The sequence below is a fragment of the Rana temporaria genome, chromosome 2 (assembly GCF_905171775.1).
Source record: "Rana temporaria chromosome 2, aRanTem1.1, whole genome shotgun sequence".
NCBI lineage: Eukaryota > Metazoa > Chordata > Amphibia > Anura > Ranidae > Rana > Rana temporaria.
The window spans coordinates 231,692,809-231,720,500 of NC_053490.1; the positions used below are offsets into that span (position 1 = coordinate 231,692,809).

At 45.0% G+C, this 27,692-nt stretch overlaps 1 protein-coding gene across 1 annotated transcript; it reads left to right on the forward strand.

Annotated features, from left to right (window-relative positions):
- On the forward strand, positions 1–27,670 carry NXPE3 (neurexophilin and PC-esterase domain family member 3). The gene is made up of 6 exons (XM_040336621.1): positions 1–197; positions 4,374–4,581; positions 9,175–9,929; positions 13,137–13,210; positions 15,048–15,245; positions 26,401–27,670. Exons 2-6 carry the CDS (start codon positions 4,489–4,491, stop codon positions 26,943–26,945), a joined length of 1,665 nt encoding a protein of 554 aa, XP_040192555.1. The 5' UTR covers positions 1–197; positions 4,374–4,488; the 3' UTR covers positions 26,946–27,670.
- The last annotated feature ends 22 nt before the right edge of the window (positions 27,671–27,692 follow it).

The following is a 27,692-nucleotide window of genomic DNA, read 5'->3' on the forward strand; positions in this document are numbered from 1 at the left end:
GTTCAAACAGAGGAGGAGTCTGTGTACATCCGGAGGATAACAGGAAGAACACATCAGCTTTCTATACAACTCCTGGCGGAAGCGTAGGCACGACATTCAGCTGGAGGTGGTACTGCCGCCCGATCATAGGAGGGGCTTAGAGAGGAGGGAAGGGAGCTCCATGCCCGTTTCCAGACATGGCACATACCGGAGGAGAGGTGAGCACAGTAGTGGAGGTGGCAATGCCGTGTGCACAGTTCTGTGTGGTAATAATGGCCTAACGTGCAATGTTTTCTATGTACTATTCCCACAAGGTGACTACAATAATACAGCACTCCCAGAACTGGGGAAATATCATAGTTATTAATGGTGTCTGTGTACAAACGGTCCCCTTTCCCATCAGTGGGCATAGGCATAGAGATAGGCCATGTATTACACTGCTTAGTAAACCCCAAAGCAAGCATTTCATATATTGCAGCTTCCCAATCCGAAGATGTGCTGGCTGCATTAGTTTTCATATTTTTTTTTTAGGCCTCATTCACAGAGCCATACACTGCCCAGGTCAGTGGATTTCTGTACAAACCAATGCTAGGCTGACACTGACTGCGGCTGGTCAAATGTAATCGCATAGGGCTCATTCAGACATGCTCACGCCATACTTTCAGGTTTTCTGCCTAGCCCAATTCCAGGCACATTTATTTTTCAATCGCTCGTTTTTTTTCTGGGGTGAGCACAATGTTCATAGCTGATTCGATGATCGTCCAGAAGCCTGGATACCGCTTTCCATGGGGCACCCGTGCGGACACGCTTCCCAGTCCTGTTGCTGTGTCCATTGACGCAGACAGCAGGACTCGGTCCCACCCCCTGGCTCCCCTGTCACTGCACTGGATTTAGGCAGCGGGAGCCAATCAATTTATCCAATGAGAACCCGAGACAGCATCATCTGTGGTTTTTTTTTTCTCCATGCTAGTCTCATCAAAAATTAAGAGGTTACTAAAGCGAAGGTCCGCCTAAAAAAAAAAGAAGAGAATATTAAAAGCCAGCAGCTACAAATACTGCAGCTGCTGAATTTTTATATACGAACCCTTACCTGTCCAGGGCACCCGCGATGTTGGCAGCTGAAGCCGATCAATCGCTCGGCTCTCGGCTGCCCCCGCCGCCATCCTCGGTGAGGGAATCAGGAAGTGAAGCATTGCGGCTTCACTTCCTGCTTCCCTACTGCGCATGCGCAAGTCGCACTGCGCGTCCTCACTGGTCCCCGCTGTCTTCTGGGACCTGTGTGTTTCCCAGAAGACAGCTGGGGGATTACAGGAAGGGGCGTGACCCCTTGCGGGAGTCTATGCCCAGAAGTGGGTGCAAGTACCTGTCTTAGATGGGTATCTGAACCCCCCCTCCCCCTGAAAGGTGCCAAATGTGACACCAGAGGGGGAGGGGTCCGAACTTCGGAAGTGATTTAATGTAATGTAGTCTGTTTCTGAGCATGCGTGGTCTTGGTCTAATTTTTTTTTTTTTTTACTGATTAAATGAAAACCGTTCATTCTGGTATCGTATGAGAAAAATTTAGATTTATTAGATTATCGGACAGTCGCTCGGAAAGTGGTATTTTTCACTGAATATGGAAATCAAAGAAAATCCAACATTTTGGGTTGTCACCAGAACAGGAATAGAGGGGAACTCTTTTAATGGGCATACCAGTTTTGGTGACTACCAGGGATTCCCGCAATTTGGGGGGATTTTCTCTGACTTCCTGTTTTGGCTATGGGACAGGAAGTGAAGGGAAATCTCCACAAAGGGACAAGTTGGCAAACAAAAACTAAAAGGGGTTATAACCCTCCAAAATTTAAAGTAAATATTTTTTTTTAGGCTTTTTAGTACTACTTTAAAGCGGTTGTTCACTCTGGACAAATCTCGTAGCTGCTGACTTTTAACCACTTCCCTACTGTAGGACGTTATATGACGTCCTGTACTTTAGGGGGCAGCTACAGGCATCATTCAGATATCCTTCTTTTCAGGCGGCAATTCTGCGCACCATAAGAATGATCATAGCGGCGGTACCGCTGCTTGATAGTTCTTATAGGCGGCGGGAAGGGACGTTCCCCCCCCCCCTCCTGCCGCCATCCGGTGCTTCTCCGGGCTCTCCCGTGCCATCGGGAGGCCCGGAGAACGAATCGGCCGCCGCCTGATAGAGATGACCGGTGACCAGATGGCTCTATGACCACCGGAGGCCCGGGTACCAGAAGTAAACAAAGCCACAAAAGCAGGAGATCAGTGTTGTTTTTTTTTTTTTTTTCAGCCTGGAAGAGAAATGTGTTGTCTTTTTGACCCCGCCTCTCTCCATAAAGAGGACCTGTCACACACTATTCCTATTACAAGGGATGTTTACATTCCTTATAATAGGAATAAAAGTGATAAAAAAAAAAAAGTGTAAAAATAAGTAAAAAAAAAAAATTTAAAACGCCCCTGTACCCAGTAGCTCGCGCTCGGAAGCAAACACGCACGTAAGTCCCGCCCACATATGTTAACCGCGTTCAAACCACACATGTGAGGTATCATAGTGTGCGTTAGAATGAGAGCAATAATTCTAGCACTAGACCTCCTCTGTAACTCTAAACTGGTAACCTATAAAAATAACAGGCGTCGCCTATGAAGATTTTTAAGTACCAAAGTTTGGCACCATTCCATGAGTGTGCGCGATTTTAAAGTGTGACAAGTTAGGTATCTATTTACTCGGTGTAACATCATCTTTTACATTATACAAAAAAATTGGGCTAACTTTATTGTTTTGTAATTTTTTAATTCATGAAACCGTTTTTTCCCCCCAAAAAGGCGTTTTGAAAAATGATTGCGCAAATACCATGCGAGATTAAAAGTTGCAGTGACCGCTACTTTATTCCCTAGGGTCTCTGCTAAAAAATATATACATAATGTTTGGGAGTTTTGAGTAATTTTCTAGCAAAAAAATTATGATCTTTACATGAAGGAGAGAAGTGCCAGAATAGGCGCGGTATGGAAGTGGTTAATAAAAGGACACTTGCCTGTCCATGTGTCCAGCACTGTCCTCATCTGGGTTAGTCCTTCTTATTAGTCTTTGGGTTCCTGGCACCGGCATCCTAACCGTGGGCAGCCCACTTCACAGCTGGCTGCGCTTTGTAAACAGTTCTGCAGTCTTCTGGGGCCTGTGACATGTCCCAGAAGACTGTGGGGAAGGGGAGATTGCACTTAAATCGCCTAGGCGATCTGAGCGGAAATGGGAGCAGATACCTGTCAAAACCAGGTACCTGCTCTACCCCCTTCAAAATGATAGGCCAAATATGGCAGAGGAGGGGGGAGGAGGATTTAAAGTGGAACTTTCCCTTTTTAAATATATCCGTATAGTAGAAAATAGTTAGAACCCCTCTTGGGTTTTTACTTCACTTTCTGTCCTGAACACAAATCAGGAAATGATTAGAAATCTCTTTAAAGTGGGGAAAATCCTTTCTTAGACAGTTGTCTTTACACAATGTGACATTAAATGACTCAAGCGCATACAGGAGAGCAACAATTTAATTGTATTTCTTTTATGTTCATGTTTGCACAAAAGATTTGTGTGTATGCGCTGCAGAAATTGTTTATAGTGGAGGATTTTCCCTGTATTCTTGTTTCAGTTTTAGGATTTTCCTTATTTTCATTCCTGTGACAGTGGTCACTAGGACAAAAAGAAGTAAAGTTTTCAACACAAACAAACAGCAATACAAAGCATGACACAGTTGATGGATTCCTACTAAATAAATGGTTTTCAATAGACTTTGTTCTCTATTCAGTGCTAAATGTTGTGCTTGACAATATACGGTAGAGCTGTCTTATTTGTTACCAACAGTTCTAAGTCTCGTACACACGATCGGATTTTCCGCAGACCTAGCCATGGAATTTTGTCCGAAGGGCGTTGGCCGTGAACTTGTTCTGCATACAGACGGCAAAACGTTGTCGGCTAACAAACAAACGGCGTGGTTTTTCTGCTCTTTAGCGCCACCCTTTGGGCCACTTCCACTAATGTTGTCTTATGGTTAGCATTGCTTCTGAGCATGCGTGTTTGTACTGTGGATTTTTTTTCGATGGACTTGTGTACACATGATCGGGAAATCCGACAAGACACATTTGTTTTATTTTAAAGCACGCTATCCCACATTTGTTGTCGGAAATTCTGACAACAATTGTCCGATGGAGTGTACAAACGGTCGGATTATCCGACAAAACCCTGCCATCACACAATCCCTGTGGTAAAATCTGATTGTGTGTACGAGGCATTACATTGCCAGAGAGAAATGTCAGAAACATACACTCATTATTCTATTGGTAGACCAGATTGTTCTTTACCAATAAAGTGAAAAATAACATGCCAATATTTTTTGCTTTAGATTCACAGAATAAACAGCATAACAGACAGAACTATGAATGATCAGAGCTGCCTTGACTGGCTGTGGCCATGACCACATGGAAGAATAATATGGATATGAAAACGATTTTTAGAAGATGTGGTGTACCTTCTATAGGTTCAAGCTATGCTTTGCCCTGCTATTCCTAATAGCTGTCCTTGTGCTGGTTAGTAACATTCATTTGGTAGAGGTAAGTGGCCACAAGACTTGTACCATAAAGACTTTTTATTCTGAAGTGTCATAAAATAATTCACTCTCCTAAAGTCATACCAGTTAGGAAGATGAATTCTGTGTGGTTGCCATGGGTTATTGCACCTAAAAGTAGACACTAAAGTGCAAGAACTCTACGGCTGAAACAACTAATCAACATACAGTGCACCCCGGAAAGTATTCACATCACTTTTTCCACCTTTTGTTATGTTACAGCTTTATTCCAAAATCTATTAAATTCATTTTTTTCCCTATAATTATACAAACAATACCCCATAATGGCAACATGAAATAAGTTTGTTTGAAATCTTTGCAAATTTATTAAAAATAAAAAACAAAATAAATCCCATGTACATAAGTATTCACAGCCTTTGCTCAATACTTACCGTATTTATCGCGGTATAACGCGCTCCCGCGTATACCGCGCACCCCTAAAGTGGCCCCAAATCCTGTGGAAAAAAAGTTTTTTTTGTACTTACAGTTTTGGTGTCTTGCGCGGCGGCCTCGTCGGGTCCGGCGTCCGTCTGCGGCTTCTGGTGTCCTCTTCGTCGGGTCCGGCGTCCTTCTGCGGCTTCGGGTGTCCTCTTCGTCGGGTCCGGGGTCCGTCTGCGGGCTTCGGGTGTCCTCTTCGTCGGGTCCGGAGTCCTTCTGCGGCGTCCTCGCGTCCTCCCCGCTCGTTTCCCGCGCCGAGTTTGAATACTGCGCCGACATATACAGAGCGCAGTACACTCGTGTATTGTCGGGCAGGCTCGGCAACACTGGCGCTCGCGTCCTGTACGTCCAGGACGTGAGCGCGGAAGGAGCCGAGACTGGCCAACTATACCCGAGTGTACTGCGCTCGGTATATGTCGGCGCAGTATTCAAAACTCGGCGGCGGGTATCGGCGTATACCGCGCACCCACGATTTTGCCCTAATTTTCAGGGCAAAAAAGTGCGCGGTATACGCTGATAAATACAGTAGTTAAAGCACCTTTGGCACCAATTACAGTCTCAAGTCTTTTTCAGTATGATGCTACAAGCTTGGCACACCCAGTTTCTCATATTTGGCTTTGCAGGACCTCTCAAGCTCCATCAGGTTGCAAGGGGAGTGTCGGTGCACATACATTTTCAGATCTCTCCAGAGATGTTTAATCAGGTTCAAGTCTGGGCTCTATCTGGGCCACTCAAAGACATTCACAGAGTTGTCCTGTAGCCACTCCTTAGTTATCTTGGCTGTGTGCTTAGGGTCATTGTCCTGTTGGAAGATTAATCTTCTCCCCAGTCTGAGGTCCAGAGCAGGTTTACATCAAGGATATCTCTGTACATTGCTGCATTTATCTTTCCCTTGATCCTGACTAGTTTCCCAGTTTCTGATGCTGAAAAACTTCCCCACAGCTTGATGCTGCCACCACCATGCTTCACTGTAGGGATGGTACTGACCAGGTGATGAGTGGTGCCTGGTTTCTTCCAGACATGACGCTTGCCATTCAGGCCAAAGAGTTTAATCTTTATTTCATCAGACCAGAGAATTTTATTTCTCATGGTCTTCGAGTCCTTCAGGTGCCTTTTGGCAAACTCTAGGCAGACTGTGGTGTGCCTTTTACCGAGGAGTGGCTTCCATCTGGCCACTCTACCATACAGATGGTAAACAAAAAGTAAAAATCACCATTGCAATAGCCACATACTGAAATAGAGGATCACCAAATACATGGAATTATCCCCACTCCTTAATCCCTATACCTAATAGTGGTCTATTTGAAGGAAAAGCATATAGAAAAAAGTTGAAGATGGCAGATCCTCACAGTAACCTTCTATAGAGACACCAGGGTTAAAGGAAAAATACTTTAACACAATGTAGCAAAAAGTAACATTAAGATAAAAATACCACACTACCACCAGTGCAAACGATTAAAAAAGACAACGTTGTCAATGTGGATACATGGAGCTGCTAGCAGCCCACCTCAATCATGCATGTCTTTCATTCACACCACCAGGATATGGGGGGGGAAAAGAAATCGAATTTCAATGGAGCTGAATGGTGTAAAACACAGATTGCACAATGAAGATTGCAAATAGGTAATCGCTGCTGAAAAACCGTGTAAAGGTTGCTGTTCATGGATCTGTCATTGAATGGTCACCCCAAGGACAGGAAGTGCCTGTAATTCAATGTGGGTGTCCCAGAAAGGTGGAGCCTGGATGGATCACTGCTGCAGGATCAGCTATGTAATTGTGCAATGAAAAGGCTGGAACTGCACTCAGGTAGACGATACAAACAATGAAATCCTCCCCAGAGATTCAACAGTCTCTTGGATCGGGGAATGGTCGGGCAGATCAGGTGTCAGTGGATCCACTCAATGAAGACAGGAGGAGGTATAAGAAAACCATCATTGCCAAACCTTGAAGATTTTTACTCGCTGTCGGTGAGATGGCACCTTAAATTTCACTGTGCCTGTCAGTCCCATATTAATGCAGATAGTCCAGCCAAATAAACAGTGTGTTGTTCATTGTTTCCCAGCTAGTGTAGATCCATACGTCTATAATATCAGCATGGGTGTCCATAAAAGAGCTCTCTTACCACGGTGATGATGTCACCCTGACATGTTTACACTTGTGTCATTTTGGAATTGTGTAAAAGGTTGAAATATTCCTTTACACGTAAATACTCAAATTCTCTTTTAGACATAAGTCCGTCATCAAAGGCCAATTGTAACAGTATATTGAGTTTTTCAACCACAGGTTCTGTGAGAGTATCCTGTAGGTCGGTTCATCCTTTAGCTGTCGCATAACCTCCCTCTTGTACATCTTTTCCGATAATAGCACAATGTTGCCACCTTTGTCACTACCTCTTATGACCAGGTTGGGGACTTTTTGTATCCACATTGACAACGTTGTCTTTTTCTGGTGTCTCTATAGAAGGTTACTGTGAGGATCACGCTACCATACAGGCCTGATTGGTGGCATGCTGCAGAGATGGTTGTTCTTCTGGAAGGTTCTCCTCTCTGTGACCATCAGGTTCTTGGTCACCTTCCTGACTAAGGCCCTTCTCCCCCGATCACTCAGTTTGGCCAGGCGGCCCGCTCTAGGCTGAGTCCTGGTGGTTCCAAACTTCTACCATTTATGAATGATGGAGGCCACTGTGCTCATTGGGACCTTCAATGCTGCAGACATTTTTCTGTACCCTTCCCCAGATCTGTGCCACGATACAATCCTGTCTCGGAGGTCTACAGACAATTCCTTGGACTTCATGGCTTGGTTTGTGCTCTGACATGCACTGTTAACTGTGGGACCTTATATAGATAGGTGTGTGTCTTACCAAATCATGTGCAATCAACTGAATTTACCACAGGTGGACTCCAATCAAGTTGCAGAAACATGGAGGATGATCAGTGGAAACAGGATGCACCTGAGCTCAATTGTCAATGTCGCAGCAAAAGCTGTAAATACATGTGATTTTTTTTTTTTTTTTTTTTTAAATAAGATTGCAAAGATTTTAATGAAACTTGTTTCACATTGTCATTATGGTTTATTGTTTTGTTGAATTTTGAAGAAAATAATGAATTTAATCCATTTTGGAATAAGACTGTAAGATAACAAAATTGTGGAAAAAGTGAAGTGCTGTAAATACTTTCTGGATGCACTGTAAGGCCTCATTCACACTTGGCGGACTCCGTCGCTACGGAGTCCGCCTGCTCCTGTCGGCTCAGCGGGAGATCAGTCCGCAGATCTCCGCTGAGCCGACGGATGACAAGCTCCTCTCTGCTCACTGAGCGGGGAGGGGCTTGTCAGGCACCGCTGTGTCCTATGGAGCGATCTGATGATGCATGTCCATTTTCATTAGATCTTACCCGATCCGATCCGCATGGACGGATGGGGACGTGGCCCCCCATACGTCTGTTTTTAGCGGGTCGGATTGAGTCAGATGTCAGCGGACATGTCTATGCTGATATCCGACGCTCCATAGGGATGCATGGAGCGGCCGTTCAGGTCCGTGACAGACGGACCCGAACGGCCCGTCGTGTGAATGAGGCCTTATAGATTATAATCAATAACAAAAATAGTTGTCAACTATTTTCATTATTGATTAGTTGGCCTCCATACAGAATGCATTATTTGCTTACATATCAGGAAACAGAGTGCAGCACACATATAGCTCAGTACACCGTTCATGCATGTCAGTAAGTGCCTGAGAACTTGTGAATGGGCGAGGAGCAATGCCTCATGGGACATGTAGTCCTTTTCAGGAGAAGGAAGTGATTTAAAGTGATTATGAAGGCAGAAGGTTTATTACCTTAATACATTCTATAAAGTAAAGGAGATGTTTGCTGCCAGATACCACTTGGAGATTAGGGCACGATGAAGTGTGCTTTGAAGTTTTTCACTTGTTCTAGAAGTGAGCAATGTTCATGTCTAAATATCTTAAATATGGGTGTAACGGGGTAAGAAAGGTGGAGTTAGCCTTTAATTAGAATACCAGTTTTGAGTAGATTTTTTAGATGGTCAAAAAAAAATAACTAGTATTATAACATTCATTGATGCATAACTACAGACAATACTACATTTCATCATATTTTTTTTTTTTTTTTTTTTTTTATAGCATCTAAGTCGCAGGACAAGTCTGGAACCAGGATGGACAGAATTGAGCAGAGATACAACTCATCTTCGTTTGCCCGTAAGCAGAAAATCCAATTGTGATTATCAGCATCAAACCCTGTCCAAACCTGAATATGAGGAACAGAAACGCTTGCTCAAAGCACTGGAATGGCCTGAACCACCGCATGGCAAAGTCCTTTTCCTAAAGAGCACTGACGCAGCACACAGCCATTTTGTGATCTTACAGTCTCAGTCACAGTTTAAGTTGGGGGATATTGTGGAAGTGCTGGTTAGGATGCATGATTTTGAAGGAAATCCAAAGCAATATGGAGGAGATTACTTGCAAGCCAAAATTCATTCCCCGATTTTGAAAGCTGGGGCAGTAGGAAAGGTGATTGATCACCAGAACGGGTTTTATAGTATCTATTTTACTTTACTTTGGCCGGGAAGGGTGACTGTATCAGTAACTCTGGTCCACTCAAGTGAAGCAATCCAAATTCTTCAGCGCTTACGCCAGGAGAAACCAGACAGAGTTTATTTTAAGAGTTTGTTTCGATCTGGTGGTACCACAGAAACCAAAATGTGCAATGTTTGTCTGCCTAGGACAATGCCTGTGTGCAACTACACAGACCTGAAGACGGGAGAACCTTGGTTTTGTTACAAGCCTGACAAGCTGTCTTGTTCAAGTCGAGTCAATCATGCTAAAGGTGGCTATCTAAAAAATCTGTTGACTTCTGAAGAAAGCATGTTCTTTCAAAGGTACACTGAATAGATCTTGACATGCATTATAAATGCGTATTATTTGAACCTATTGCATAGTGGGTGCCATATATAAAATTAACGTGATTTAGATCAGGGGTCTCCAAACTATGGCCCTCCAGTTGTTCAGGAACTACAATTCCCATCATGTTTTGTCATGTCTTTGAAGGTAAGAGTTTTACAATGCCTCGTGGTATGTGTAGTTCCGCAACAGCTGGAGGGCTGTAGTTTGGAGATCCCTGGTCTAGATCATAAAGCGTTATTTAACCCAAAAACAAAAATGTGATATATTGCAGCTTACCAATCCATAATTGTGATGGCTGCATGAGTTTTCTTTTTTTAAGCTTCTATTCTTTTTATTTTTCCATAGTGATCCAGCCAGTAACATACTTCTTGTCTTGGGATGTCTCCACTCTGGATGGAGGAACAATGGAGACATCTCTGGACAGCAGCATTGTCAAATTGGGGAGAAAGTAGTGTTAGATGCACTAGCAGATTTAGATTTGACTTGACTAACAAATTAAATCCAAACTGCAGCTAACGCTTTTTAAGCAGCAACAGTTTTTTGGAATAAAGGTTTTACTTACTTACCATTGTAGTAGCCCTGTCAGTTTTAAATGGTTTGTCTTAAAGTGGAGGTTCACCGGTAAATTGCTATTTTTACCCTTAGATGGATGCTCATTTAGTCTAGGGGAATCGGCTAGTTGTTTTAAAATCAAAGCTGTACTTACCTTTTTAGAGAGCGATCTTCTCTGCCGCTTCCGGGTATGGGCTGCGGGACTGGGCGTTCCTTCTTGATTGACAGGCTTCCGAAAGGCTTCCGACGGTCGCATCCATCGTGTCACGATTTTCCGAAAGTAGCCGAACGTCGGTGCGCAGGCGCAGTATAGAGCCGCACCGACGTTCGGCTTCTTTCGGCTACTCGTGACGCGATGGATGCGACCGTCGGAAGCCTGTCGGAAGACTGTCAATCAAGAAGGAACGCACAGTCCCGAAGATCCATACCCGGAAGCGGCGGAGAAGATCGCTCTCTACAACGGTAAGTACAGCTCGGATTTTAAAACAACTAGCCGATTCCCCTAAACTAAATGAGCATCCATCTAAGGGTAAACTCCCGCTTTAACACTCGAACTGCCACTCTGCCTCAACCCTCTAATTATCTGTTAAAAAAGTTGAAAAGTAACAAACTTACTGGCCAGATAATCAGGTGAAAATAAAGCAAAAAATCCTAAAAAAGAAAATGAATGCAACCAGCTCATCTAAGAGTTAAAGCGGAACTAAGCCCATGTTCACACTGTATGTGGCTTTGGAATCTTGCTCTTTCAGCTTGTTTTTAAAGCCGCTGGTCAGTGCGATTTCATGTGCGGCTTGTCGACATCTGTGTGACTTCATGCACAGATGTCAATGCAAGTCGCTCATGAAATTGCCAAAAATAGTCCAGGAACCTTTTTCAAATTGGTGCAAGTTGGAGTTGTACTGATTTGAATGGTTCCATAGACAAAAATAGGCTGCGACTTGTCATGTGATTTGGAACTGTCAAATCGCACTGTTGTGACAGGGGGCTATAGGGAGCCCTGCACACCTTTCCTCCAAAGGTTCTCATCTCTCACCGGCATCTTCTTGTGTTTTCCAGTCTTTGCCCATCTTCATTGGCTGGAGTGGGATAGCCTCGCTCTTTGCACAAAAGGCAATCATCCCAGCACACAGTGATCGGCATGGTGCTGTAAGCTGAACTTCACAAACGCAGCTCAGTTTACATGCTAGAGATCACTGAGAGCACGTAGGTAGGTGCATGTTATTGCAAAACAGACATTGCATGTCTCCTGCCATAATAGCCTGCCTGCTTGCAGGCTGTTATAAAAAAAGACTTCAGTTCCACTTTACCGGTACCCGGAAGTAAACAATGCCGCGATTGCGGCTAGTAAGCATGAGAACGGTGATTTTTTTTTTTTCGCAATCTCATGCTTTCCAGCCTGGAATCTTATTAACCCTGCATCTCTCCATAAAGAGGACCTGTCGCACACTATTCCTATTACAAGGGATGTTTACATTCCTTGTAAAAGGAATAAAAGTTACCAAAAAAATTGTAAAAAAAAGTGTAAAAAAAATAAAAAAGATATATATATATATATATATATATATATATATATAATTTTTAAACGTCCCTGTCCCCGGTAGCCCGTGCTCAGAAGCAAACGCACATGCAAGTCCCGCCCGCATATGTAAACACTGTTCAAACCACATATGTGAGGTATCGCCGCGTGCATTAGAGTGTGTGCAACAATTCTAGCACTAGACCTCCTCTGTAACTCTAAACTGGTAACCTGTAAAAATTTTCAAAGTGTCGCCTATGGAGATTTTTAAGTAACGCACTTTACTGCCACTTTACTGCTCCTGTCTGAGATCATGAAGACATGAATGAAGAATTGGGTTGTACCAGCACATCTATGTTGCTCCACTGCAACATGGATGTGCTGGCCTGCTCAGTCTAAATGCTGGGGCCTGTTTATTGGCCCAGTCCGGGCGTAGGGGACACCATCAAATAAGAAGTGATATCCGACTGCGATGGTGCCACTCTCATCCGTGACAGCGCACGGATCAGCGCTCAAGCACTGACCGCAACATTTACAGGGACCGGTTTGGGGTGGCCACAAGATCATGCGCTGCCAACACAAAACTAGCCTGACCAGCGCACTGTGGCAGGCTACACAGGAGAGAGTGTCCACTGCTCTGTCCTGCTGTCACTTGGCAGCAGCAGGGCAGAGATCTGTGGCAGGCTGGGGTGGGGGAGCCGCGCCAATGCACTAGCCTGATCGGAGGAATCTTGGAGGGGGGGGGGGGGGGTGACACCATGTTTTACCGTACCAGGTGACACCAACCCTAGTGACGTCACTGACGTCTCATTATCTAATTTCCCTGATAACATACATGTGGGCTAGTCCCCGTTGCCAGTGTTAATGAGTTATAAAAGTGTTATATTACTGTTATACATGATTTATATAGCGTCAACAGTCTACGCAGTGCTTTACATTATAAAGGGAGACAGTACAATACAATTCAATTCGGGAGGGCCTTCCTTGGGAGAGCTGACAATCAAATTTGTTGCCATGATACTTGCTAGGTGCCAGGCCTTCGAGTCTATATGTACAAGCTCCTTAGGTAAATCTAATTGGCTAAAATTTGCTCCTTTACTTTTGTTTCCCAAAGTGGCATAAATATCAAAGTTCCAGTCGTGGCAAGTGGCCCTGATACTGTGACGGTTCATCCTTGGAAAATTAAAGGTATGTCTGCCGCTCTTTATAGGGTCAGATAATATGGCTAAATTCGCATCGCATTTAGTTGTATGCGATGTGGGAACCGGCACTGGAATTGCGCTGGTTCCCGCATCCCGGCACTTAGACATATACAAAGTAACCAAGGATGTCTGTGAAGAATCTGTATCTGTAAAGTTATACAAAAAAAGTACCGTATTTATCGGGGTATTGCGCGCTCCGGCGTATAGCGCGCACCCCTAATTTTGACCCGTTTTTCCTGTAAAAAAAATGGTATTACATTTTACTGCTTACAGTTTTGGTGTCTTGCCCGGCGGCCTTGTCCGGTCCGGCGTCCGTCTGCGGCCTCGGTGGTGTCCTCCCGGCTTCTCCTGCGCTGTCTTCATGTCGAATCCCTGCCTTCCAGTGCTCAGTTTGAAGCCTCCGCCGACGTATACCGAGCGCAGTACACTCGGGTATATTCGGCCAGGCTCGGCTTCTCACGCATAAACGTCACAGAGCGTGACTACGAGTGAAGCCGAGCCTGGCCGAATGTACCCGAGTGTACTGCACTCGGTATATTGCGGCACAGGCATTCAAACACGGCGCGGGAAGTGGGTATCGGTGTATATCGCGCACCTACGATTTTGCCCTGATTTTCAGGGCACAAAAGTGCGCGATATACGCCGATAAATACGGTTTGTCTACAAAAGGCCTCATCTAGACACTGTCGGGCTTGCACAGTAAAGTGGTATAAAAATATAATGAGGCTGTGCAAAGTACAGCCACCAAAAACATTATTAAGATGTCTATTAAAGTCAGATTTATCAATCATGTTATAAAGCAAACCTTTTATGACATCTGTGCTCATTTTTTTTTTTTTTCCCCACCTTTTGACATGGGATGTTGGCAAACCCATGAGGGTACCAAGAATAGCCAGATTGAAACTGAAACAGACATGCTTCTGTTTAAATCGGGCTACCTCTGATCCCTCATGGTCTATGTTCAGAAAAATGAAAAAGGATGCAGTCCTTTTCCATTTTATTTTTCAGACCTGGGCAGACGCGGAGGTAGGCAGATATAAATTGCACACCAAGCTTCTGATGAGTTCTGCCTGAAAAACTAAACCTGGACCTGATTGGAAAGCCCATATGAAAGGGGCTTAAAGCTTTGAAATGAAAGCTAGAAGCTGATTGGTTGCAATGCATGGCTGCTCCAGATTCTGCCTGCTCCAGTCTTAGTAAATGTCACTGTGGTTTTTATTGCATTTGCATCCCTGTTAGAATGATATACTCTTACAGTCGAACTTTTAGTCAGAAAATGAAGTTTTGCTAGATCACTTCAGGCTGGTTCCTTTTGCAGGTATAGCTATGTAAAACATTAAAAGTAAGTGCTTAAAATCCAGTAACACACTGGAGCTGATTTGCTAAAACTGGAGAGTACAAAATCTGGTGCAGCTCTCCATAGAAAACGATCAGCTTTCAGTTTTTTTTGTCAAAGCTTAATTGAACAAGCTGAAGTTAGAAGTGATCGACTATCCACCGCTGCACCAGATTTTGCACTCTTAGGCCCGGATTCAGAAACGATTTACGACTGACAGTGTGTATGCAAGACAGCTTGAACGGAATTCTGACGGAATATTCCATCGGATTTTATGCCACCGGAAATTCCGATTGTGTGTACAAGGCATAAGTCTATCACGGTAATTCTTACAGCATTATTTTTATGGGCACTTCAGAATATTCCATTTATGTTATGGCGGTCAGCTAAGATTGGACGGGTCAGTTTTACATTGTATATTTAACAAGATCAACATAAAGTAAAAAGAGCAACAGTATTAACTTTTCTAGTCCTTCCTGATTTTCAGATATAAATTTCCTTCCTGGCTCCAAGTTTACTCCATCGGGGTATTATTATCGAGATCAGTGGGTGTCTGGAAGATCTATTGTATGGCAATTTGAAAAGCCTTCTGATATTACTGAATGCCTGCAAGGGAAAGTGGTACATTTGTTTGGTGATTCTACAATAAGACAGTGGTTTGAATACCTGACAGATTTTGTTCCAGGTAATTTCCTGTTCTATTGATCTCTTTTTCTTTCCATTGTTATCAAGTTTCAAAGAGTACTGGTTATTTTTTTACGTGGCTACCATGACATAGCTTTCTATGTTTGAAAGGTTTGTCTGGGTGGTGTGAATATCCAATCTATCCAGACAAACCTGGATTGTGTGAATTTTTATTCAATGGGAACTTGTTACAAAATAATTGAATAAGCTGATAAGTTAGTGGGGTAGCCTACAGTATACATATCTTCTGTATTTCTGAATGCAACCCTTCTACACCTTGTGGGGGCTCCTGATCCGAGGCACAAACATGTAACATGCCACCTGCATCCCACAAGGCAGTAAAGCATACTACTACTAGAAACAGTGGGACTTTTATTACAGTCGATTGTTTATTTACTGTAGCTACAGTGCATCCGAAAAGTATTCACAGCGCTTCACTTTTTCCACATGTTTGTTACAGCCTTATTCCAAAATTCATTATTTTCCTCAAATTTCTACAAACAATACCCCATAATGACAACATGAAAGAAGTATGTTTGAAATCTTTGTAAATGTAAAAAAAAAAACTGTCTTGTGCCTTTTACTGAGTGGCTTCCGTCTGGCCACTCTACCATACAGGCCTGATTGGGGGAGTGCTGCAGAGACAATCTTTCTTCCCTCTCCACAAAAAAACGCTGGAGCTTTGTCAGTGTGATAATCGGGTTCTGACTGAGGCCCTTCTCCCCGATCGTTTAGTTTGGCCGGGCGGCCCGCTCTAAGAAGAGTCCTGGTGGTTTCAAACTCCTTCCTGTTACGAAAGACAGAGGCCACTGTGCTCATTGGGACCTTCAATGCTGCAGACATTTTTCTGTACACATCCCCAGATCTGTGCCACGGAGGTCTACAGACAATTCCTTGGACTTCATGGCTTGGTTTGTGCTCTGACATGCACTGGTAACTGTGGGACCTTGTATAGACAGGTGTGTGCTTTTCAGCTGTATTTACCACAGGTGGACTCCAAGTTGTAGAAACATCTCATGGATGATCAGTGGAACGGGATGCACCTGAGCTAAAGTTTGAGTGTCATGGCAAAGGCTGTGAATACTTATGTACATGTGATTTTTTTTTTTTCGTTTTCTATTTTTAATAAATGTGCAAAGATTTTAACCACTTCCCGACGGCCGTACGACTATATACGGCCGCAGGGTGGTTCTACTTCTCTGGGGCGCCGTGTTTTTACGGCCGCCCCTTTGCGCGTTCCCCGCGCGCGCTCCCGATCGCGCAGCGGGGAACTTCTGTGCTGACCGTGTCCCTTGGACACAGCCAATCACAGATCGCCATGAACGGCCAATCGGAGTGGCCGTTTGCTAGGCGATCTGTGCGGCCAATGAGAGATGATCTTATATGTTTACATATGAGATCATTTCTCATTGCCAGCTCTCACAGACAGCGGTGCTGTCAGGGAGAGAGGAGACCGATCTGTGTCTCTTGTACATAGAGACACAGATCGGTCACCTCCCCCAGTCACCCCCCCTTCCCCCACAGTTAGAACACTATATAGGGAATACATTTAACCCCTTCCTCACCCCCTAGTGTTAACCCCTTCAATGCCAGTCACATTTATACAGTAATTAGTGCATATTTATAGCACTGATCGCAGTATAAATGTGAATGGTGTCAAAAGTGTCCGATGTGTCCGCCATAATGTCGCAGTCGCAATAAAAATCGCAGATCGCCGCCATTACTAGTAAAAAAAAAATAATAGAAAATAATAATTCTGTCCCTTATTTTGTAGGCGCTATAACTTTTGCGCAAACCAGTCGCTTATTGCATTTTTTTTTTTTTTACTAAAAATATGTAGAATACGTATCGGCCTAGACTGAGGATAAAAAAAAAAAATTGAGCTATTTATTATAGCAACAAGTAAAACATTTTTTTTTTTAAATTGTCGCTCTATTTTTTTGTTTATAGCGCAAAAAATAAAAACCGCAGAGGTGATCAAATACCACCAAAAGAAAGCTCTATTTGTGGGAAAAAAAGGACGTCAATTTTGTTTGGGAGCCACGTCGCACGACTGCGCAATTGTCAGTTAAAGCGATGCAGTGCCGAATCGCAAAAAGTCCTCTGGGCAGGAAGGGGGTTTAAGTGCCCAGTAAGGAAGTGGTTAAACAAACTTCTTTCACGTTGTCATTATGTAGTATTGTTTGTAGAATTTTGAGGGAAAATAATGAATTCAATCCATTTTGGAATAAGGCTGTAACATAATAAAATGTGGAAAACGTGAAGCGCTGTGAATACTTTCTGTGGATGCTCGGTATGAAGGAAAAATTAATTTAAAGTATATAGGCTTTTTTCTTCTTCCATTTGTGAATGTTTTGTATATATTTTCCTATATTCAGGACTATTCAGTGAGGGGGGAAAAAGTACTTGATTCCCTGCTGATTTTGTAAGTTTGCCCATTGACAAAGAAATTATCATTCTATAATTTTATTTTAACAGTGAGAGACAGAATAGCAACAAAAAAAATCCAGAAAAACACATTTCAAAAAAGTTATAAATTGATTTGCATTTTAATGAGTGAAATAAGTATTATGCAGAACAACTGATCTTGATCGTAAATCTTCGGGGGGGCTCCTTTTTTGTGAGGAATGGTCCATATCAGCAGATGTTTCTCATTAACGGCAATCTAAAAATGTTTTAGTGTCTTATCAATCAAAGTAGGTCTAAACCACACCTCCAAACTAATTTCATTAATTGCAAACTACTAACCGCAATTCGCTTTTGTTGAAGAAATTGGGCTATGGGTTTACTTACTTTTTCCTCCAGCAATGTGAATGTTTAATGTATGTTTAGTAAAGACATGAGAAATTATCATTGTTTGTATGTTATCAGCTTATAAGCACATTGGCCCGGATTCACAAAGCACTTGCGCTGACGTATCTCGAGATACGCCGCGTAAGTGCAAATATGCGCCGTCGTATCTGTGCGCCGAGCCCACAAAACTAAGATACACCTAAAAACAGGCTTCATTCCACCAACGTAACTTGCCTACGCCGGTGTAGAGTGGGCGCATATTTACGCTGGACGCATGTGGCGCTCCCATTGATTTTCTATTCAAATATGCAAATGAGGAAGATACGGCGATTCACAAACGTACGTGCGCCCGACGCAGGCTACGCGATGTGCACGTAAGTTGTACGTCCGGCGTAAAGTTAAGCCCCATAAAGGAGGTGTAACCCAGCAGCAGACATGCAAAGGTCTGCCCCAGGGAACACAAGCCGGCGTATTTTACGTAGTTTACGTTGGACGTGAATATGGCTGGGCGTAGGTTACGTTCACGCCGTAGGCAGTGATCTGGCATATCTTAGGCAGTTGTTCCGACGTGGTTCTGAGCATGCGCATAACGAGGCTTCCACGTCCCGGCGCATGCGCAGTTGGTGATACGTATCTGTCTGGCGCTCGGCCCATCATTTGCATGGGGTCACGCCTCATTAGCATGGCTCACGCTCACTTCCGCCTTGGAAACCCAGCGCAGTTTTGGGAGGAAGTGCTTTGTGAATTCCATGCTTACCTCTGCGCTGCGTCGGCGTAGCGTAAAGGAGATACGCTACGGCGGCATAAATGTGCGCCGTTGTCTGTGAATCCGGGCCATTGTGTTTGTCTATTGTTGTGAGGACCTATGGCAAATTACTGCAGAAAAATAAGTTAATTCCAAAGTGTTTCCATACTTTTTTTGCCACTGTATAGTGTGTGTGTCAAAGTTCTAAAACAAACTGGAGGGAGTGTGTACTTTGCTGATTAGGTGTGACTTGGCAGGGGGTGTGTCAGACCTCTGAAGAGAGACCACCCTTTCCACACATTTTGATTTGATGCACCTAGAATATATTTAGCTGATTTACGGTAAAATAAAAGTTTAATTGGGCTTTAACATTTTCAACCACTTCCTTACTGGGCACTTTAACTTCCCTCCTGCCCAGACCAATTTTCAGCTTTCAGCATTGACACACTTTGAATGACAATTGTGCGGTTATACAACGCTGTACCCAAATGAAATTAGAGATTTTCCTAGCTTGTGACAGAAAATATTAATTATATGAAGACAGGAGGCGAGTATCTTATGCATTATCTTTCTTTAATAATGCCCATAGCAGAAATACAACTTTTTCAGTGATTTCAAGTACAAAAAACGTTTTAACTGAAGAAAAAGAAAAACTACAATACCCAGCAGCCCTCAGGCTGGGTCTGCCAATCATGAGGCAGGACAGCCGGTATATAAGGGGCTGCCCCCTTAGAACCTTCCTCTTTCTTGAGGCGAATCGGCAGGGAACCTGGAACAGCAAACAGTTCGAAACACCGGGGCCTGACAAACTGGAACTTCGGTACAGGATTCAGCCAACGGCATCTCGACTCCGCATCTGGAACGCAGTAGGAGCCTCCATATTCGGTCTGCGGTGAACTAAAACCCGTGGATCGAAACGGGAACATCAATCCCAATGGGGATAGCGAAAAACGAACTTCCGGGACGTAACAGCCTCCGACTTGCGGGATGTGTGGTTCAACAGCCTAGAACAAGAGATAAACAACATCGTGATAGGGTTGGGTCGGGAGGGAAGATACTTGCCTCCTGTCTTCATATAATTAATATTTTCCGTCACAAGCTAGGAAAATCTCGAATTATATATCAGACAGGAGGCTCATATCTTATGCAAGTTCAAAGCTATAACCATGTATATATATATATATATATATATATAAATGATAATAAATGAAACAACTACAAAACTGACATAGATATGTGTTCGTCCGGTCTGAAGCAGAATTGGCGGAAGATGATCGGGACGACCAGTCCGCCGCTAGCCGTAGGTCCTAGAGGGAGCCGGCCGAGATGACGACCGTAGTAGCCACTGCTCCACTGGAGGAGAGGGCAACCAACAGGGTTATGTCAAACCCTGCCATTTCCATGACCGACCGTAGCCCTCTGGCTAACGTAGCCAAGGAATCCGGAAGCTGAGGTTTAACGTAGGAAATGAGGAGTTGGGAGAATGCGAAGATCGCAGCGGGGCCGTCAAGGACTCAGAAGCCTGTATACAGTGGAGCACGCACAGTTGTGGATGCGCGGAGAAGAACGGGTAGAACCCGATTGAGTCCCGTCGCTGTCCCACGCACGACGGAAAAGCCTGACTCTCCGAGGCGAGATCCGACGCCTGGATATGTCCAACGCCGAGGCGCCTGACACACGTTTGACGGAATCAGACACGAGAGGACAGTAAGCTTAAAGGACAATAACCTCAAGACAGAGGGAGATTGTCCCCCCAGTCCGAGCGCGTGGTCAGGACCTCGGTCACCTCCCAAGAGTGCTGAAACCTTGGGTGTGATGGGCGTGGAAACTTAAACGCCTTTCCCAGTTGATACACCAATGGATGTTTACCCACCGGTAGCAAGTCTACAAGGGAGCGGTAGGCTGAAATCGCAGAGCGATAGACGTTAGGGGAGCTATAGGACTTCCTGGCTACAAAAGAGTCCGCCAGATAGGTGGTCACTACCGGTAGACGCCTGTACGGGATCAACCCGTCGTTGATCATACCACCTAACCTAGAGTTCCCAGGCTGATCGAGATGTCGATCTAGTCCCGGGGCCCAGGCCAAGGCAAGGAGATCCCCAGCCGTACATGAAAGGTCGCTGTCCGCGACCGGCACCCCGAAACCCGCCATGCGAGGAGAGGAAGGATGTGTGCCGTGAGTAGAGGGTGCAGATCCCCGTTCGGACTGGCGAGGAGAGTGAGGAAGCAACCTGGGGAGATCCACGGTCATCCGGAACCATGGTTGTGTCGGCCACCGCGGAGTGAACCACACGACTGATGCTCTCAGGTCCGTAATGTAAAGGAGGACCCTGAGGATCAATGAGAACGGGGTAAACGCGTAATGTGTCCCCTGTGACCAGGTTGGCGGAGGGCGTCCAAAGCGTGTTCCTCCGGATCCGGCCGTTGGCCGTTAAAGCGTGGGAGTTGATGGTTAAGACGAGAGAAAGGATCCTATAAGTGAGCGGGGCCAAGAATGCTGACCGGCACAGTCGGCAATCGCTGGAATCGGTCGGGTAACGAGAATTCCAATTTGCCACCATAGTGGGAATGCCAGGGGTGCATTCCGCAAGCGGAACGATGTTATGTCCCAGGCAGAAGTGCCAGAAGTCTTTGCCAGATCCGCTAGGATTTGGATCTGGGACCCCCCAAGCGACGGACGTACTGGACCGTGATAACGTTGCCCATACGCAAGAACACACCGTGGTAGGACGTGTGTGGCAGTAGACTCCTGATGGCGAGAAGGTCGCCAGGAGTTCCACGTGTAGACCTGCAGCAGGGACTCCACCGCGGACCACGTCCCTTCTGTGGACGAGGGACCGCACCGAGCACCCCAGCCGAGGCGGTTGGCATCCAACTCTATGACGAAATCCGTTGTGGAGTTGAAAGTGGTCTTGCCGTTCCGTACGCTGGCCTGACGTAACCACCACCGTAGTTCCATCATGGTTTCTGCGTCCAAGCGGTTGACTGCCTAGCGAAAACGCAGGGTTCTGAGTCTCTGAAGGGTTCGATAGCGAAAAGGGGACTGGAAAAAAGGCCTGGATTAACGCCGATAACGAGCCGACCAGGCGAGCCAGTCCGCGTAAGGATACCCGTTGTTTGCCCGGCACGATACTGATCTCTTGCAGATGGTGGCCAAATGGTCATAGGTTGCCGAAGGGTCGCTCGGTTGGTGACCACCAAGAATCCCATCACCTGAGATGGGGAGAGGATAGATTCCCCGTGGTCTATGGGGAGTTGTCTGGGAGGCGTGTTCGCTCGCCGGGCGAGGGGGGAACGAGCCATTAATAGTAGGTCGTTCGAATAGATAATCAACCTTACCCCTCTGTTCCGCAGAGTACCGCCACCGGGTTCAAGAATTTGGTGAGGTTTCCCAAGTTACCTCTGGGCGATAACCGCCACCCTTTCCTGGCCAGGAAGATGTTGCTGAGGAATCGAGGGAGGGAGCGGGTCCGCCTCTACTATCGCTTGCTTGATCCAAAGGTCCTGCAATTCGTTGTTTATCAGGGCGGTGTTCAGGTTCGAAAACCGAGTGGGAAGAGGGACCAGGTCCGTGTCTGGCGCTATAACTCTGATAGACAGTTACTGTACTGTGTTAGACTTATTAATGATGTTTGGGCTTTATCCCGGCTGGAATAGAGCCCTACCATCTAGAAATACGTGTAATCAGCGTGATCCCGAATAACATGCCCTCGGTGGTCGGTCCGGGGTCTGATTCGGTTAGGTGGGGCAGCTGTTGATCAAGTCTCATTAAGATTGATCGGTGGTGTCCTGTCGGGCACGTAGTGTTCGTGCATCCCAGGAGGCAACTGCCCGTTGGGCCCAGCCCCTAAGTTGGGATAGATCAATCGGTTGTTCAGCGGTGGTAGCCTGCTCACTAAGGCCCCATACTCACGACCAAACATGTCTGCTGAAACTGGCCCGCAGGCCAGTTTCAGCAGACATGTTTGGTCGTGTGTGGGCGCGAGCGGGCCGAATTCCAGCAAACATTTGCCCGCCGGGCCTTTTCCCAGCAGACAAATATTCCTGGACTTGTTTTAAAACAGCCCGCTGGAATTCAGCCCGCTCGGACATGTACGGTCGTCAGTACAGACCTACCGTACATGTCCAGGCGCCCGCCGTCCCTCGCATGCGTCGAATGACTTCGACGCATGCGTGGAAGCATTTTAAAGGCGGGCCGCCCACGTCGCCGCGTCATTGTCGCGGCGACACCGCGTCATCGACGCGGCGACACCGCGGACACGCCCCGCGTATTGTTTACGCGCGGACTTCTGTACGATGGTGTGTACAACCATCGTACAGAAGCCCTCTGGCAGACATGTATGGTGAAAACGGTCCGACGGACCGCTTTCACCATACATGTTTGTCCGTGTGTACCCGGCCTAAGGCGTATGATGTTGGTGATAGGTCCAAAAGATCTAAGACCCTGGCCTGTATGGTCCGAAGGACCTTTCTATTCCCTTCTGGGGATACTTCCCGTGTTTGGTGAGATACCTCCAGAGTATGAGGTCCACCCCGGGAGTGTGTACAATCTCATATGGCAATGGAAGGGGGTATTACGCCCTCAATTTGTTGCGGTGGGCTTTACCGACCGGTTTCTGGGTCCAGTATAGATATATGTTGGGCCACCTCGGGTAGAGGTGCTCAGTCACCGGAGTGTGGATGGCAAATCGCCCCCGAATCGACAATGGCTCTCCACGAGAGTCCAATAATGTGTCAGCCTGGGATACAGGGTTGGCGTTGTCATGAAGCGCCATGTGCCCACTGCCCTAACAATCATCATCATCCTCAGACTCAAAGGTGTTAGCCGCCTCAGACATCGCGGGTGACTCTGGAAGAGTCCACGAATGGGTCTGGCTTAGTCCGTCTAACGGATCGTTGCCTCTGCATGCGCATCTCCCCGAGGCTTGGGGGTCAATAGGAGTCTGGGAGGGCAGTGGGTCGGCAGTCCTGGGAGGGTACTGCCTGGAGCATGTTATTTACTTCCCCTGCCGGGGAGTCGGGGCCACAGAACGTGGCGGCGTTTTGGGGCACCTCGCCCTTCTTAGGGGCGGTAGACCGTTGTCGGCTGGTCCGGACATAGGGGTTGCAGGCGGGTTGGCATAACCGACGCCATGGCCGCTGGACGGATCTACTGAACAATTTTGAACCCCTGCAGCCTTGTCGAGACTGGGTCTACTAGGACTGTGTCCACCACTTCAGGGACACAAGCAGGATAATGTCCTGTCGTCAGTTATAGGAGAGGGTCTGCGAACAGCACAGTAACACAGCATAGTACAGGAACAATGCTGTGGTTAATTTACGTATATGTATAATATAATATATTTATATATTTTGTATAATTTATATATTTATTTGTATAATCTATTTAACTATTTGTACAATTTATTTATACATTAATTTATTTATATATTCGAATAATTTATTTATATTTATATATTATGTATAATTTATGTATTTATTTGTTAATCTATTTAATTATTTGTATAATTTATTTATATATTTTATTTATATATTCTAATAATTTATTTATATATTTGTAATGTATTTATATATATTTGTACAATTTATTTATATATATTTGTAATTTATTTAAATTAATATATTTTTTTTTTTTTTTTTTTCTTATGCATTGTATTTGAAGCTAGATTCCAGGGGAATAAATTCCCAGAAACAAGAACCGACGATTAGGAGTGACAGGAGTATGTGAGGGAAGATTGCCTATCACGAATGAAGAGGACGTAGTCTCGCGAGACTACGGCCTCAACGTGATTTGAGTAGATCACCGAGATCTACACAGAGAGCTCCGACCCATACAGCCGCACGCTCACACTTGCGTAGCGGCGATGGGGAGCGACATCCTAGCTCATGGGAGCGTAATCTCGCGAGATTACGTCTCCCGAGCTGGGATAGGATGACGCGGGGCCTTCAGGACACGCCCGCACCAATCGCGCGGCACTAGCGCGATTGGTGGAGACAGGCCCGCACTGCCACGCCCCCCTCAGAGACGAGACGCTCTAAGGAGAGGGCGCGCGGCGTACGGAGAACAAGACGGAAGGTAGGAAAAAGGCGCCAAGATGGTAAACTGGCGCCGTCCTACCTTCAGTCAGAAACTGGGTAGAAAGTGTCAGAGCGCACCGGATGGGGTGCGCAACGGCCGGAGCCCGCCCGGGAGGCCGTGAATAGAGTGCCCCAGGCACAGGGGGCAAACGAATGCAAAGAAGCAGCGTTTTAGTACCCTAAACAAGCGCATAAATAAGCACAATAACTGTACGAAAATGTACACATTAGTGGGGGGGACCGCGTCCCCCCCAAAGGATAGACAATAAACGATATATATATATCAGTAAATAAAATTAAAACAACCATTAAAATAAATCAACATAAAATTAATATTAAAATAAAATAAATAAAGGCGCACCGCAGATAGTGAAATACTATCCACGATGCCACAGATGTCGATATTATGAAAGTAAGATATTACCAGCATGAAAGAACAAACAATATCACATAGAAATACTTATCTCTGCCATGAGCAGAAAGAAAGAGGAAGGTTCTAAGGGGGCAGCCCCTTATATACCGGCTGTCCTGCCTCATGATTGGCAGACCCAGCCTGAGGGCTGCTGGGTATTGTAGTTTTTCTTTTTCTTCAGTTAAAACGTTTTTTGTACTTGAAATCACTGAAAAAGTTGTATTTCTGCTATGGGCATTATTAAAGAAAGATAATGCATAAGATATGAGCCTCCTGTCTGATATATAATTATCATTTTTTTTTCCACACAAATAGAGCTTTCTTTTGGTGGTATTTAATCACCTCCTGGGGTTTTTTGCTACACAAATAAAAAAAATTGAAAATTTGGGGAAAAAAAAAATCATGTTTCACAGTTTTGTTATAAAATTTTGCAAACAGGTAATTTTTCTCCTTTGTTGATATGCGCTAATGAGGCGGCACTGGTGGGCTGCACTGATGGGAACAGATAAGGCGGCACTGATGGGTGGCACTGATAGTTGTTACTGATAGGTACCAGGGATGGACACTGGTAGGTGACACTGGTAGTTGACACTGGTAGTTGACACTGATAGGCGGCACTGGTAGGTGACACTGATGGGTGGCAGTGATGTTTGGAACTGTGGGCACTGGTAGGCGGTGCTGTTGTGCACTGGTAGGTGGCACCTATGAGCAGGCGGCTGCTCTCCCTGATCTGGACTGATGTTCCTCTGACAACCGTTGGTGATCTCCTTTTTTTCTTTTCTCCTCACGCGATCAGCGCGAGGAGAAAAAATAGCTGATTGCCAGCTTTTTTTACATCACATGATCAGCTGTCATTGGTTGACAGCTGATCACGTGGTAAGGGGTCGATCTGTGATTAGCCAAGTCTCATTGACTCGCTAATCACAGAGCGTGCCGCCCGCTCGAGAACGGGAGGACGTCCATGGACACCCTCCCGGCAAAGTAGGTCCGCTCTGTAGCTGTCTTTCGGCGGAGCTGAAGTAGTTAAATGAACAGAGGAATCTATTTGCTCCTAAATAAAGTGAGAGAATGCTCATTTACATTTTTTTGTTTTGTTAGCTTAATATTATATTTCTTTTTGTATTACAGAGCTTAAGCCATTTGATCTGGGCAGCCCTAAAAACGTTGGACCTTTCTTATCCATTGATATTGACAATAATATAATGGTAAAATTTCGCTGTCATGGGCCACCTATCCGCTTTTCAACGGTTTCGAGTAATGAGCTACGCTACATTGCAAATGAATTGGACGGTATAGTTGGAGGGCAGAACACTGTGGTGGCCATGACCATCTGGTCTCACTTCAGCACCTTTCCAGTAGAAGTATATGCAAGACGTCTCAGGAACATACGAGCAGCTGTCCTCCGTTTGCTTGAACGCAGTCCTAACACGGCCATAATCATTCGTTCTGCCAATGTCCAGGAGCTCGGGCCTGAAGTCAGCTTATTCAATAGCGACTGGTTCTCTTTACAGTTGGACATTGTTATGAGAGCAATGTTTGCAGATATTAAGGTACATATTGTGGATGCTTGGGAAATGTCACTTGCCCATTATCTACCACATGCATTACACCCAGGAAGAATCATTATTAAGAATCAGATAGATGAGTTTTTATCATTTGTTTGCCCCAATTAAGGTATAGTAGGTATTTGCACACCTAGAATTTGTGGTTGATTTTAGATTTTAAAGAACCAAATAATTGTGTTCTTGGAGTCTTTTAGGCAGTATCATACGAGTTATTAGAAGCTGTAAAATGTGTTTGTGTTTACAGTATACCAGGGTTGGGAAATCCCTGGAAGCAGGTAGCCAATATGGCTGAGAAGAAAATGACAGCTCCTTACTATCTTGTGTTTTGTTGTAGGCTAGGTTCACACTGCTGCATATGATTTTGTTCCCACTTCCAGTGTGATTATGTAGTGCTACTTGGACGCAACTTTGATAAGGTTAGTATATTTTACGAAGTCCAAATTGCACTGGAATTGCAGCAAAGTGGTACAGGAACTTTTTCCAAAATCACTCCATTCTGAGTTGCATTGATGTGAATGGACACCATTGAAAACAATGATTTCCATTGTCATGCAACTCAATGCCACATCTGAAATTGTATTAGTGTGAACCAGGCCTTGCTGATGTCAGTGGAATTAGGTTCCTCTTCAATGCTAAATTGTATGGGCTGCCTTGTAACATGGATGTGCCCAATGCCACACTATATGTATGCTGTGCATATGTAAACAGTGTTTAGTGTTTTAAATTATTGCAACAAAAGAAAGCACATCTTCACTCCAATCCTTTTTTATATATTGACCAGTGTTATGCACACATTAAAGAGGAACTGCCGTTTCCTCACATATTTTGTAATAAAAACATCTTTGCCATTCTGAA

Coding starts and splice junctions, on each gene's coding strand:
- NXPE3 (XM_040336621.1), top strand. CDS start 4,489: ATGTGGTGTACCTTCTATAGGTTCAAGCTATGCTTTGCCCTGCTATTC. Junction 9,930..13,136: donor GAAAGCATGTTCTTTCAAAG/GTACACTGAATA, acceptor TGTTTCCCAAAG/TGGCATAAATATCAAAGTTC. Junction 15,246..26,400: donor CCTGACAGATTTTGTTCCAG/GTAATTTCCTGT, acceptor TTTGTATTACAG/AGCTTAAGCCATTTGATCTG.